Genomic DNA, 16308 nt, shown 5'->3' with positions numbered 1-16308 from the left:
TCTCTGCTGGATCCAAGCCAGTCAGGACCATCTCCCTCTGTGTGTGTCATTTCCTGACCAGTGGGAGTCTTGTAATACACAAACATACATGTAAACCTGGTACTGGGCATGGCAGTCTGGAACTGACCTCCCGCTAAGTTCAAGAAATGAGAAACTTAATGACAGTTTAAAGCCTGGTCTCACACTCCTGTCTATTGCAAAAGCAGCATACTAAATTTCTGGCTCACCATAAGACGTCGGGTGAGGTGTGGTACAGGGGAAAAAATAGCGAGATGTGACGCATCGATACGGCATTTGAGATTTGGGCTTCAGTAATATTTGTAGCCGTCTAGCCACAACTTCCATTTTGGTAATCTCCAGGATGTTGCATTAAGGGCAGCCTGCTGCATTATTAAGCTCCCTTCAGAATCTGTGAGATTTAAGATCCATTTCATCAGTCACCCAGTGGACTCTCTGTGTTTTTGTCCCAAATTTATTTGTGTACCCGACGTCTGAATGTGTTTTTTTTTCCTCTCTGGTTGTTGTGCCCGTGTCTGTTATGAATGTCACCCCTTCATCCACTCACCCCTTTTGCCCTCATTGCTCATTCACCAGCTCATCCTGGTAAGTACCCACCCATACCATGCTACTAACAGCATGCATTTGTTTATTTTCAACTCTTTGTTTCACAAGATTGATAACCTATTTCGGCCCGATTGCCTTGTCATATAATCTAGCGCATGGCTCTTGGACAAATTTCCTCCCAAATGCATTTAATTCCAAAAAAGTAGATTTTGGAAAATACAGTTATGCAGAAATGTACATAAAACCTAGCAGTATTACAGATCATGAAATTCAGCCATCTTTTTTCTGAACTTTCCACCTCATCCCAGGAGGCATTAGTAAACACACCGTGTTTTGCACCTTTTCAAACCGATGTATGCTGCATGTTAATTACGAACGCACGCTTCTCAACACCTCAGCTTTTGCATTAAACATGACCATACCTATGCTCTTGCGTTCCATCAGTGAAATTGTAACCAGCTGTGTCTCCGTGTTTGCAATGATACCCATCTGACCTTTCACCTCAGAGGCACCCCAGTTTGTCGTGAGGCCCCGGGACCAGATTGTGATGCAGGGACGCACCGCTACCTTCCCGTGCGAGGCCAAGGGAAACCCGCAGCCTGCCGTGTTCTGGCAGAGAGAGGGGAGCAAGGTCAGTGTTCTCCACAGCTTTTGCATATTCATGTGAGATTTATGTGTTTGTACATAGGTGTTTATTCCACAATCTGCAAATCTCTGCTATTCTACTTGTGTGAATGGAATTCGCTGGCAGTGGTCTTACTTTGATTAGGATTAGGATTTGGAGGAGTGAAACAAAGCATTTTGCTCAATTAAGCAATTAATTGGCTGAATGAATGGTCAGATCTTACCTTCAGAGTAATGAAGTGTTCACCAGTTGTCCGTCGCTTAACTCAGAGGGAGTCGTTTGTCATATCAAAACTTATTAATTTACTGAATTCGAGTCATTAGGGCTAATTGAATCTGGCTAATGCCCTTCCTCACTCGTCACTTGGTTAGATTTGAGGACTTTGAATGAAGGAAAATCTCATTAGAGGCAAGAAGAGATAAGAGATCTCAAGGCTCTGAGTGGGTGGTGAAGTCTGGCTCAGCATGCTGGCTTGTGCCCAAGGGCATGGCGGGCAGCTGAACACCACTCAGTTCAAACGTTAATTACCGACCAGCCTCTGCATGAAGTCGTGAACACACTGTAGGCCTCTGTGCATCTGTATGTGCAACAACTACAACAACAATAAACACCAGCATGTAGAAATGTTGAATTGTTTAACTGGTTTAACAGTCTAATAGTTTTATCATAAATAAAAAAAGTAACCACCGGCATGTTAAACCACTGAGGCCATGGGTGATAAACTATATTACCATCAGTTGTATGTTTGGAGCTGATGACCTGTAAACCTGCCAGAATGGCCTGTTAGTATCGGAACAGGAGGTGTGTCTGGTAAGCTTGTTAGTCCAAATAAAGGGCCATGGCTTACTTACCAAAAGGTAGTAGTAAAGAGGGATTAGCCACTAAACCTTTTCATAGTATTACCTCTTAGCTTGTCAGTTCTAGCGAAGGAAGTCTGGCCACTAAGCTGGTCAGTTTTAAGGAAGGCGTCGTGACCTCTAAGATGGCCAGTTCTGGTCTGTATTCTGGTCAGTTTAAGGGAAGTGGGTGTGGCCTATAAGATGGTCAGTTCAAGGGATGGTGGTGTGTCCTGTAAGCTGATCAATTCAATGGAAGGAGCTGTGGTCTGTAAACCGATCAGTTTAAAGAAAGGAGGTGTGGCCTGTAAACTGGCCAGTTCTAGGAACGAGGTGTGGCCATTTAACTGGTCAATTTATGGAAGGAGGTGTGGCTTGCAAACTGGTCAGTTCTATGGAAGGAGGTGTGGCCTGTAAATTCATCAGTTTGAGGGATGGAGGTGTGGTCTGTAAACTGGTCAGTTGTATGATAGGAGGTGTGGCCTGTAAACTGGCCAGTTCTATGGAAGGAGGTGTGGCCTGTAAATTCATCAGTTTGAGGGATGGAGGTGTGGTCTGTAAACTGGCCAGTTCAAGGTAAGGTGTTGTGGTCTGTAAACTGGACAGTTGTACAGTATGGAAGGACTAAACTAGTCAGTTCTGGGGAAGGAGGTATGTTAAACAGTCTAGCGATTGACTACTTATTGGATTGTTTTGTTCAGTGGAGGCTGTCTTAAAACAATTTTTTTACCCTGTTGCTATTTCAGATCATAGATTTCTGCTTTTTTTGTACTTTCCTCAGGACCTGCTTTTTCCAAATCAACCTGCTCAGGCAGGAAGTCGCTTCTCAGTGGCTCAGAATGGAGATCTGAGCATCACTTCGGTCCAGCGATCAGACGCAGGCTACTACATCTGCCAGGCTCTCACAGTGGCTGGCAGCATCCTGGCGAAGGCCCAGCTGGAGGTGTCTGATGGTGAGTGTGTTGAATTTTCAACCCAAAATGAACACATTTGCTCTATGACAACATGTTTTTTCCTAGAATCTTAACCATTGTGCAAAGCTATAATGTATTCACTCTCATCAATCGTCTTTGAAGTTAAATGCATGCTTTAGAACAGTACCGATACACTTAAGGCAGTAATGTGGCAGTAATATCTAGCAGGCGATTTTTGGATATGTGTTACTGCTGAAAGTTTTTAACACACACTCCGCAGTGCACGCATACACACAGTTGGCTGTGCACCTGTTACATTATTCTGCCTCACAAAAATGGATAAGTGCAAGATCCACATTTTCCTTTCACTCTTGTGTTTTACTTTGAGTACAATATTGTGGGCATATAGCAAAATGAAGCTCATCCTAGATGGGGCAATTTTAGGCAGTATTGCACTTTGTGATGCGGCTCCTGAACGACTTCAGAAGAAATCCTTAACAAAACCTCATCAACCCTTTTTTTCTGGCTTGAAGGAGAAAAAGACTTTGGATGGCCTGAAAAAGCGAGCGAAGCCCATAAAGTGTAACACTGAGGCTGCTGATGGAGAGACACACATTTACACCCACTTCTTCTCTCAAAGAGTATCATTATCTTAAGTGCTGTGGCGCCGCCAGTTGGGAGCCGTATTCTGCTTCCTTTCCATTTTGTCTTGGCCTGCTCACGCAGACATTATTGAATTAACATCTGCTCAAGGCCCTCTCTGCAGAAAGAGCGTGTTACCCTCGAAGCAGTGACTGCTGGGTTGCTGTGCATATCAATTGGGAGGAAGAGGACAAGCAAAGTGAGAGAGGTCAGGAAAGAAACGAGGGAGAGAAGGGAAGCAGAGCAGGAAGGAGCAAGGGGGCAAAGGAAGAAGAGATCAGATTGTCATAATGGAGATCCGATTCTTTGTTCTGCATTGTAGACTCTCTTATTTAAGTAAATGTGCTGTACTCTATGTAAAAACTATATTGTTTTGGCAGAATGGTCTAATGTTTGTAGATTATTAATCATTGACCAGTTTTGTTTAGAACCTTTTTTGTTGCTGATTTGTTGCTTGCCATAACTGACAGAGATTCTCATTTTTGTGTAAAAGTTTCCAGGAATTCTTCCATCAGCGGTAATCATCAATTAAGCTCTAAAGCTGTATAGTGTCTTGTTTCAGGCATGGGCCCTTTTTTTTTTGGATAGAATTTATGGTCATGTAGAAATGTAGATGCGAAAACTGACCCAACAAAGGACTTTATTGTTGAGGGTAACATATTGATTTATCATAAGAAAATGATCTGCATTTTTCAAGTAATATGTTTTTACTTCATTAGCCTATTAAAGAATTTTCTATTAATGGTTATTTTCTTAGTAACATTTTTGTCTTTGGTATAACACAAACGCTACAGATGCAGTGGCTAGAGATTAAGCTGAAAATAACTTGTCATGAGGTTTTGGTCCATGTGATGTAAAGCTTTCTTGGGGCTCAATAAACCTGTATATCATTGTAATGCATATGATTAATGTCAGGCTACAAAAATATATGGAGATTGGTTGTGCTTAGGGTGTAAGATTTACAAAGATATAAAAATGATCTGTGTCAAACCCTCCTTCTTAATAAATATACAGCAAACACCTAATTTAGACGAAGGATGGCAAGAAAGAAAGAAGGGGGTGTGAAAGTGTTGAAAGGTGCAGAATAAAAAGGACTTTAATTAGCCTCTCAGGCAAATCATTTTTAATCCACGCTGGTGATGGCAGGCTAAAAACTCACACAATCAAAGGTGTCTTTTCTTTTTTTTTTTTTTTTTGCCTGACTGACCGCAAGAACAGGTGCTAAATTTCAGAACACATCCATCATTGAGAGGCACAAAATGCTGCCAGTAAGTGCTTGCAAGGTCAGAAGAAGCTCTGAAGGAAATTGCTTTGCATTTAGTCCACATGTTTACTTTCTATTCAACAGCTTTAAAAGACCGCCCACCACCTATTATTCAGCATGGGCCAACAAATCAGACAGTGGCAGTGGGCACCCTGGTGGTTCTGGGCTGTAGGGCATCTGGAGAGCCTGAGCCCACGGTCACTTGGCTGAAGGACGGAGTGAGTCTGCTGTCTAAAGAACCTCGATTGTCCCTACTGGAAGCAGGCAGTCTGCAGATCCAGAATGTTAAGGTGTGTGCTTTGTGATTAGCATTTGCTATATAGACACATTGTACTCTAAGTGTGTATTGCTATATACGAAATGTAATAACCAGAGGCCAAAAATGGATTTTGTGCTGTTTTCAAGTTCAGCAGTCACAATCTACTGTGATGGTTAATGGCTTAAATTAAAGTCGATACTCAGAGCTTTATTTGTAGTTTGATTCAGAGTTTGCATACATACCTTTCTGTACCTAGCTCACTGAGGACATTGTATTCAAAGAATTTTTTATTTCACAAATGTTTCTGTCCTCAAAGTAAATAGTGACATCAAACACATTTCTGCTCTCTAGGATGCTCCAAGTGCTGGTTCATAAACACCTAAAATTTGAAAGCGTTATTTTCAACCCCTACAATTATTTTATCTCATTTTATCTCAGATTTGTGGTGATACAATAATTTGTTTATACCGATTAAAATGTACAATGAGTTGTTTTGTATTTTCCTGGTGGAATGGAACACTGCTGTAAACACTGGCTAGGTAAAAAGCATTAAGCATTAAGGCACTGACTCCATTGTAATTGTATCTGTGCTTAATTAAGAATATTCGCCTAGATAATCTACTGCTTACATAATAGTAATACACCTCGCTCCATACACTACAGTATGTTTTTAACACACAGCAGTGCAGCAGATGTTCATTGTCATGCTACCTTGAAGCTATTGTCACATTTGACTTAGCTAAAAAGAGGGAGGTTTTGAGCTACAAAGCTACAAATATTCTCCATATTAATCTTTTGTTATCAACTTTCTAGCCAGATAACTGTAGAGTGATATATATATATATATATTTCCTTCTCCAAACAGTAGACTGTGTCGTCATTGGTACATTTTTAACAGACAATGTCTGTATGATGATGGGCTTAAACATAATGTATACACTTCTTATTATTAAAAGTAAGAAGTGCTGCTTTTTTTTACCAGCCATGATGCTTTGACTAGCTGAGGGGAAGGGGCCTGTTTTTTTGTAATCAGAGGTAGGAAATGACAAGTTATTAGACTGCAGCAGTCTATATCTGTTAGACAGCTATGTTATAGGAAATCTATCTCATCTACTCTCATCTTATACAGCCTTGTAATGACACATCTCATGATCACAATAAGCTTTAGCAACTTGTTCAATCTACAGTACCATTTTATTCTCTTTCAAACTGAGGTGAGTAGTTACCAGGGGGTGTAACGATACACTCCAGTCAGTTTGATTCAGTTTGATTCTCAGGGGGGAAAAAACATGACTGAAAGTTAATAAGGCAACTACAACAGGAAAGTCCTGTGACTGAAATGAGTGGAGTGACACATCAGTTTATCAGCACATCAGAGACACAGCAATTGTATGATTGCTTTAAGTCACATTGTTTTATACAACTACTGAATCACTGTTATAAAATCACGCTGTGTGTAGACACGGTCATTACATCGTGCCTATAAAGTCATGCTGTCTTTATATGCATTACAATGTTGCTACATAGACAAGTAGTATGTCTACTTATTGCATCATCGAATCAATCGTCCGTTTTTATATGGTTAGGTTGCATTTTGCTTCTTATGAACCAATTACGGGGTGAAAGTGAGGATATGAGGGGATAAAGAGTGCCTCGTCGTAGCAAAGTGTATGGAAGGAATGACTGAGTGTGGGGGAAGAGCAGGGAAGGAGGGATAGTTCGCTCACAGTGATGTCAGACAGGCATGATTTAGATGGACAAGTGCATTCAGTTTAAAGATGAATAAAGTGTATTGATTTTCTAATAAATTGCTAAATGCTGGAGACATCTTAAGCTCAGCTTTGTCAGAATCTGGGCTCTTTCTCAAGGACAGCTCTTTATGGCAGATTAAAGGCACATACACACACACAGACACACACACACACACACATACACACACACACACAGACAACACACACATACACACACGCAACACTGAGGCGAATATGAAATGCCCACACAGCTCTTACCTGAATGCTTATCTCCCTTTGAATGTCAATTTTACTTAAATCACTTGTCTCTGAATCAGCTTAATGGAACCGAGGCAAACATGGAGAAGAAAGACGCTAGCTTGTGGCACTCTGAGGAGAGTGGATAAGGGAAAGAGAGACGTATAGAAAAAAGAGATAAAAGAATAAAAAAGACAGAAGGACAACAAAAAGCTCGTACTATGTTCTATTGTTAAGGAAATGAGCACTAATTGAAATATTGTGTCGCTGCATCAGTGTCGCTGTATTGGATGTAACCATACTGGTACAGAGTTCTAAATGAAATTTATTAACAAAATTAATGTCAGCACTTTAGCGAGTCACATGGTGTCACTCGCTCTTTTTCAAATGCTCTTTCATGGAAGCAATCAGAGGTTAATGCATTTTTTCACAGTAATATCCGTGCAGTCAGGAACATACAGCAGTTGATTATGATAATTAAAAGTGCTGGAATGAAATACGGCTGTTTAAAATAAAAATAGAGATTTCTTCAAGCCCTCAAAAGCTGATCTGTTTGAGCTGAGTGTACAGATGAAGTGGTAGAGAACGCTGGGCCAGACTAAAGACTAAGGGACTGAAGCCCTTCTGCATCGCTCTCTTTAAGTAGAATTGAAGCAGAGCCAAAATACATCTTGGATGGTGATTACAAAAATTAAAATGCAAGCAAATCAGGCAGAATGTAATTAATGATATAATAAGGGAAAAAAATCTGAAACTAAAATGTATTTCTTTTTGTTGATGCTAGGCTTTCATGACTAGTTTTAGACTCGTCTAAAATGTCCAATGATCTTGTGGTGTGTTTCTTTGTCATTTCTGCTCTAAATATTTTACAAAATTTTACTAATCCAAATACAAATGTTCATTTTCTCAGAACGAGTGTGCACGTACTGGTGTGTAAATTCTTTTGTGTTGATTGTAGTCAGTTTTACATGATGTACTCTTTATACAATTGGATTTGGTATGTAAGGATAATGGACAGAAAGACATATAAGGATTGATAGAATTAATCAATCAAATGTTAATTGCAACACTAAGTTGCCAGAGATTATTTTTATTTAATGCATCATTTTATCAGTTTAAGCATGAAATCTTCTGAAATCAAGGCCTGGTTGTATAAAAATCGATAATCTATATTCTGCACTGTTTATGAATTTTGTGTATGTACTTCGTCATGTGAACTTCACTGATGTCCTTCTCCAGCTCTCAGACTCAGGTCTGTACACCTGCTTGGCCACCAGCTCAAGTGGAGAAACATCATGGAGCGCCTTCTTAGACGTCAGAGGTTCTTATCTCAATTCAGCAGAAGCCTTTTTCTAGAATATTCCATCATCGTCTCTTCTTTGCCTCTAATTCTTCTCTCCTTCCTTTCCTGTCAGAGTCTGCTGAGCTCACAGACTCTGTATCCCACAACGCCACAGCTCTCCCGGGGCCACCTTCTAAGCCGCAGGTGACTGATGTCACCAAGAGCAGCGTGTCTCTGTCATGGCGTCCTGGACCAGAGGACGTCTCCCTTGTGACTGCCTATGTGATAGAGGCCTTTGGGTATGTGTGCATTGGCTGAATCAGGTCCTGGTACTCTGTACCCTGTGCCCTTCACGCTCACGGCACAGATGTGGACGGTTAACCGGGCACTGGGGTTGCCCTCAGCGAGCGCCAGTGGTGATGGATTTAGTAGCTTATCTGTGAGGAAAGCGCTGGGGCTGTGCCATGCTTGAGCATCGGTGCCCAGTGTGTGATTTGGCTCGTTGTGTTTAGTCAATACTCAACTGCCTGAGGCTTGTGCAGTGGAGTGAAGCTTAATTGTAAGTGTCTCTAGGTCACGAAAAGGGCTCAATTTTGGGGAATGGAAGGTGATACTGCTTTCTAGTGAGAAACTCTTTTGTTGGAGCAGTAAATAGAGTATTTTTGGATTTACGGAGCAGTGTAGCAGAAAATACAAATTTTACTGTTTTTGACTTAAACTATAATTCAACCATAGGTGGTTTGGCAATACCAAACCAAAAGACTGGTGCTGCATTGACCTTGACCAGTATAAAGCACTGAAGATAGGTGAATGAATAAACACGCACAAATCTTCATATACTTGCTTCAAATGCCATTAGTGAGCTGCTCTCTGTTTTATAATAAAGACTAAGGAGAGAACAAACTTATACATGAGAGTTTAACTTGGAGCTAGATTCATTTCACACCCAGCTTCCAGGCCATTTTAGCTTCTTGTGATTCATTTTATGTGGAACAATAAAGGTATTCAATAATCCCACTTGTTCAAGTTGTGGGTTCCTCTAATACATTACATTATATTCATAGTTCCTCTAATACATTACATTATATTCATAGTACATAGTATATAGTACATATATATTCATTTGTATATTATATTCATAGAACATACATATCTGTAAATTACTGTTTATAGCAATAGCCATATTTTTTATTACAGCACATATCCTTCTGTAAATCTGTATATTGTTCATAGTAAATCACTCCATTTTATCACTTACTTAACTTATTTAAATCTTGTACAATCTGTATATCCTGCACTTACTACTATTGCACTCTGGTTAGACCTAAACTGCATTTCATTGCCTTGTACTTGTACATGTGTAATGACAATAAAGTTGAATCTAATCTAATCTAATCTAATCCAATATTATAATACGTCATCTGTAGGTCTTCTAGACTTAATGTTCTTGAAGACATGTCAATTGCATAGTCATGTACAGTATTTAGGGAATAATTTAGGTGGTGTCTTGTTATTCTGTTATGCTTTTTTGTTTAAGGTGTGTTTAACATTCACACTCTCGAGTCTCCTTCAGTAATGTTTTTTTTATTCTGGTCAGGGTCACAGTGACTTGATTTGACTTGACTTGACTTGACCGTGGATCCAAATTTTATCAAATGAAGATTGGGTGTGAGTTGAGTAGACATCCTGGATTGGACCAGGGTATTATACAGAGACACACTCACATCTATGGGTAATATAGAGAACTCTGTACACCTAGTAGGAGGGGTGAGAATAAAATAGTGTAGGGGTGAGAGTAAAATAGTGAATAAATGAACCTTTCAGGAGAAGCTCAATGTATAGCCCAGAACTTCAAACTTCAGCTTATATGAGCTTGGTGTCTGGTGAGGTGAATCGACAATCTCAATCATAATTAACATAAATATGAATTATTTAATCCCCACTCTGGAATGTCATCCACTGCCTGTTTCATGGTTTCTTTATTATATTATATTATATTATATTATATTATATTATATTATGTCAACAACTTTAACAGATCACAAAGATTGACATTTGTATGCATCACCATATGTTTTTGATCGATAACTAAATGTCATTATGAACGCAGCCTGTTGCTAGCTAAAGCGGCCTTGACCGATTGCTTGAGCTAATATTAGTTTAAAGAATCTTATTTTCACTACAACCAATATGATGAAAAAATTTATTCTCTACAGTTGAGCTACAGCATCACTAGCTTAAACCCATCTATAGCAAGCTGGTAGAAATAGGCATACTGCCCACAATAATATCAGCATAAACCCCAGCGCATCTGCCTCGGGCAGCCATGTGAGACGTGTGTGTGCTGTTTTTTCCGAGCAGTGAGTTTATTGCGTCTCGTCTCTGTTTGCAGCCAGCTGGTGAGTAACAGCTGGCAGACTGTAGCCGATCACGTGAAGGACACGCAGTACACTGTCAGAGAGCTCCGACCAAACACCGTCTATGTCTTCATCATCAGAGCGATGAATGCGCAGGGGGTGGGAGACCCGAGTGCCATGTCCGAGCCTGTCCGCACCCAGGGTAACATACACTCTACCCATCTGGCATGGTGATATACATATGCTTTAATTCCATGACCTTAACTAACATAGTTTATAATGCTATAGTGTAAAGGGATTTGGATTTCTAATACATTTGCTCACCTCACTAGTCATCTTGCTGTATATACTGTGTTCCTACTGAATACTGATTGGTGCCCATTTTATATATATATATATATATATATATATATATATATATATATATATATATATATATATATATATATATATATATATATATATGTATGTATGTATTTGTGTGTGCGTGTGTGTGTGCGTGTGTTTGTGTGTCAGATATCAGTCCAGCTGTGCAGGGTGTCGATCACCGTCAAGTGCAGAAGGAGCTGGGTGACGTCATTGTAACCATGCACAACCCCATAGTGCTGAGCTCCACCTCTGTGAGGGTGACATGGGCGGTGAGTTTACCTTATCCTTTACCTTTAGCCTAATTCTAACAAACTGCATTGTAAAACAACAATGAAATATTCTTAAAAATATGCCACAGTGAATCATCTGTACTGGGAAGTAATGTGGACTATTATCCTGAAGGACAAATTCTTTAAGGGTGGAACGATACATTACACTGAGACATAAACTGCCTTCTACATCATATTGGATGCTAAACTCCACCTTTTTTTATTTTACTATTGCATCACTGTCATGTTTAAGCTGGAAGCATGATCACAAATATTATGTCCATGTGTTAAGTACACATGGACATGGTACACATGTATGGTACACATACACAATATATATATATATATATATATATATATATATATATATATATATATATATATATATATATATATATACAATTTTTCTAGCATGGACATGATAGAAAAAACCTAAAGTTGCCACAAAGCTGAAAACAGCTGAAACAAACCAAATTTGTTTAAAATGTCTTAACTGTATATGCTGTAGAATTAAAGTTTCCCTTCACTGGAACTAAGAAACCCAAACCAAGTCCTGGACCTGTCTACTTTGGAGTGGACATCTCCTGTAGTCTGCACAGTTCAGCAAGCACAGCTAGATGGGTTGGTTGGGTGGCCATATACAGTACCCTTGGCCATATAGTGTATGTAGACTTATTTGATGACCCAGTTATTCTATATGTTCTGATTAATTACCATTATTTACTGCCTTAGCTTACATTAATAATCTATATGTAGAACATTAGCTTGATCAAACATTAAGAAATGTAACGAAGTTAAAAATTTCTAGTAACTGTGTTTTGTTTCAAAGTCTCCAAGGGGCAAGAGAGAAAAATGGAAAGGGTGAAATTACTGCCTCTCTCCTGTCAGTCACAGCAACACTAGCCAGTTTTGGGTTAGTGAGATCTCATGTATGTGGAAGAGGACAGGTCACACTTTTGTCTGAGTGTGTCATCTGACTTCAGATGACTGATTTTAGAGGGAGAATTATCAAATGACTAGTTTATTAAATGTTTTAATTGTATGCTGTTTATTGGTGGTTTTCCAGTAAGCCAAAACATATGACTTGCACAATAGGTTTTTTAACACACTTTTCTAGGTTTTTGCTTAGTTGGCGATTTGAGAAAATAAAATAAAAAGCAGGTGCACAGAGAGCAAAGGGACAGCTGGTGTTTTACTAATCCCAGACAATTTAGGGTGATGTTTGAATTTGGACAAATGGTTTTCTGTATAACAAATAGATCACTGTTAGCTCTGCAAGCTGAACTCCTGCTTTCTGGAAGCTGCATGCGGTCAGCTTTTTATCTGCTGCTCACTCTGCTTTTGCTTGGCAAAGTGTTCGAACTGCTTTGTCACACATGGACAGATACACAAACACACACACACACACACACACACACACACACACACACACACACACACACACACACACACACACACACACACACACACACACACACACAAACACACACACACACACACACTTACTATCCCTGAGAGGACCATAATGCTTCTGTCATTCTGAGGACATTTGGTCCTCACTAAGATATTAAACCATGCTCACACACACACACACACACACACACACACACACACACACACACACACACACACACACACACACACACACACACACACACACACACAAACACAAACACACACACCATATGCTACTCTGCTATATTGGCTAAATGGCGATTTAATACTGTTACTTGATTGTACAGAGTTTTGCTTGTTTGTCTGTCGGGTGACTGATGAGTGCTATTATTGGAACCCGCTGCTAAAATTTAAAAACCTAAAAATGAGCACAAATGATGTCACAGTTCTTTCTCTAGCTATATAAGTAAGGTGTTATTGATTAGTGGGTTGGAAATCCTACGAATCGATTAGATTTCCAAGAAACACTCCAAGAACACTCCTTTCTGCATCCTGGTGCATCTTGATTTTTGCGTTCTGTATCCCACATTATGATTTACTTTCCAGTATGCCTCCTTGATTGTTTAAAAAATGTTATTCATTTCTGAAAACGATGTATCAAACAATTGATTGTTTTCCCCATCCCCTGATACTCATTTAAAACAATGTCATGATGCATTTTTTCTCCCACGCTTGATTTGCTGATGACAAAAACTGCAGTGCATTTCAGCTTTCATGAGCTTTTATTGTGCCACGAATGACTAAAACATTTTTTAGAAGCATTTGTCACTTAGAATGTTTGCAAACCATCAAAATCCATCAACAGTACATTAAGCAGCTAATGATCGAGGCAGCTGAAAGGCGACGCGTGAAAAGTTTCAGCCTTGCTAATGGCATATTACTCATTTGTTCTTACATAACGCACCCCTAGAATGACACTATATACTTTTTTATTGCTTCTCCTGATCTTGTTCCTTCTACTCTTACATACCTCCCTTGGAGCTTTGAGGCAAACCTTTCTTTACTGCCCTCCTCCTAACGGACAGATCAATGTGTGTTGTTCTTTATTAGGATTGGTATCTGCACTAAGTGAGGCTTTTAGATCTCGTACACATTTCAGTAATGAAATGCTTACACACACCCACACACACGCACACACACACACACATAGTTACATGTGGGGGATGAACATACCATGCTGATTTATTTGGGCCTGAGCTGACGGTAAACAGCTACTTTATTTTAGCTGTAAAAGCTTGCACTTGCTTCTACCCCTGTTAACAAGCCATTATGGTGAGTTATGTTCGCTCCCTTAACAGAATGAAATCCACTGCACCTTTCCATAGTCACGTGGGGTTTTGCGATGGGACCATCTCATTGTGTTTAATGCACTTGCTTTGTGGAGGTTTGACAGAGCTACTACAGTTCATTTGTCACGATTGCCTTTACAGCTTCCTCTATCTCGTTATCTGAATACAATCAGCGTGAGTGTAGAGGTCGCTAATCCTGCCGGACAGCTCTGGTCTAGTTCAAATACTCATATTTGGTTTTTTTTCTCATTTATTGGGTTCTTCTCTAGGTTGAGAAACCTTCTCAGTTCATCCAAGGATACCGTGTTCTGTACAGACAAACCTCAGGCCTACCCTCTCCAGGAGCCTGGCAGATCCAGGACCTAAAGTCTTCATCAGAGCGTGACATCACTTTACATGAACTCAAAAAGGGGGTGGTCTATGAGATAAAGGTCCGCCCTTTTTTCAACGAGTTCCAGGGAGCTGATAGCGAATCCATCACTGCACGCACTTTGGAAGAAGGTAAACATGCTTCACAAATTAGTGAATGCCATTACACAGTGTACTGTACACATTTGAAACCGTGTGAATATTTAAGTGTTTTTGCACCTAATCTCTATTTAGCACATATGTATGAATGTATGATTGTAAACCAGAGACAGAATATCTCTCTATTGAAAAAAGAAAACTCCAGACTTATAACCAAAGCCTTAGGGCAGATTTTGAGGCAGTCATTAAGTGTTTATATTAAACATTTCTTTTTAAAGAATGCCTTCATGGACTCTGCAGGTATTAATTATTTTTTAAATGTAGTTAAAATCCTTTAAACGATGCATAAAACAAAAAAACAGATTAGTGGTAGCTTCGAAATGTATTAAAAGTAAAAAAATTTTTTTGAAATGTCACATTGACATTGGTATTCATAACTACTTTTCTATGACACTTGAAATTTAGCCCAAGTACATCCTATTTCTCTGTATTATCTTTGAGAAGATTCTACACTTTGATTGAGGGTCATATCTGGCAAATTCTATTGATTGGACGTGATTTGGAAAGGCACACACCTGTGTATGTAAGATCTAACATCTAAAAACGCATATCATAGAAAAGCCCAAGCCATGAGGTCATACAAACTGCCTACAGATCACTGAGACAGGATCATGTTGAGGCATAGATCTTGGGGAAAAAACATTATGCTGTACTGAAGGTTCCCAAGTGCACAGTGGTGTCCTTAATTATGAAATGGAAGACATTTGGAACAAACAGGGCACTAGACCATGATGAATGACCCAACTGAGCAATCAGAGGAGAAGGTAAGAGAGGTGTCCAAGAACCTGTTGGTCACTCTGGATTTGCTCCAGAGATCATGTGTGGATATGGGAGAAATTTGTAGATGGTCAACCATCACCGCACCGCTCCAGCGAGCTGAGCTTTATGGTGACCATGTAGAAGCCTCTCCTTTTTTTTTTCTTTTTTTTTTTTTTGCAAGACACATGAAAGCCAGCTTGAAATGTGCAAAAATGCTCCTTATTGGCTCTCAGACTGAATCAGATAGAACGAAAATTAAACTGAGACTTGTCCAATAAGAGCACATACCAAAGTATTATAGCAATTTGTCTTCTTTTGTTTGAATGATATCTCAAGAACAAGCAGTTGAATGTTTTTGAAATTGATATGGAATTATAATTACAGCCAGCAGATGTTCTCATTAGTATTTTGAGTTGATCAGAACAGGGTTACCAAGATGGAGATAATGGCACCTAATTATCACAAAACTATATATACTGTACCTGTAATCAGTACATCCATTTACTTTACATGGTTCACCGTGTGACTGACACCAAGTTCACTGTATATGTGGGATTCTGTATTTGGTCATAGTTATTGACTGATTGCTTGTGTTTATTCTTTCATTTTTCACTGGTTCTGATTGCATCTCAGAGTCCCTAAACATAAGGCCAAGCACAATTTAAGCGTTTTGCCTGCATTGCAGTGTCACCAACTGAAAAGTGTGTGTGTGTGTGTGTGTCATCCATGTGCCACCGTAGGAGGCTTTGACTCTGCTGATACACACTCTGGGACACACAGCATTTCTCTTTGCTTTGACACACTCTGTCTGAGATTCAAACCCCTGCAGTCACCCTGCCTGCCATATCATTGTCAAGCACCATCAGCCGGTTCAGTCTGCATCCTAATATCCTCCTCTTTCCTCATTC

General features: G+C 39.6%; 1 protein-coding gene across 4 annotated transcripts in view; it reads left to right on the top strand.

Moving 5' to 3' along the window:
- LOC113639381 (roundabout, axon guidance receptor, homolog 2 (Drosophila)) overlaps positions 1–16308 on the top strand; it is a 129703-nt gene that overhangs the window by 87532 nt on the left and 25863 nt on the right. For all 4 annotated transcript variants that reach the window (XM_047805233.1, XM_027141234.2, XM_027141236.2 and 1 more), the window contains exons 7-14: positions 1071–1195; positions 2807–2978; positions 4930–5135; positions 8332–8413; positions 8508–8673; positions 10767–10933; positions 11248–11369; positions 14383–14614. In XM_047805233.1, coding sequence (XP_047661189.1) covers positions 1071–1195; positions 2807–2978; positions 4930–5135; positions 8332–8413; positions 8508–8673; positions 10767–10933; positions 11248–11369; positions 14383–14614 — 1272 coding nt within the window. The remainder of the gene's footprint in view (positions 1–1070; positions 1196–2806; positions 2979–4929; positions 5136–8331; positions 8414–8507; positions 8674–10766; positions 10934–11247; positions 11370–14382; positions 14615–16308) is intronic.

Source organism: Tachysurus fulvidraco, chromosome 20, assembly GCF_022655615.1.
Source record: "Tachysurus fulvidraco isolate hzauxx_2018 chromosome 20, HZAU_PFXX_2.0, whole genome shotgun sequence".
Taxonomy (NCBI): domain Eukaryota; kingdom Metazoa; phylum Chordata; class Actinopteri; order Siluriformes; family Bagridae; genus Tachysurus; species Tachysurus fulvidraco.
This window is presented reverse-complemented; position numbering and strand designations above follow the sequence as displayed.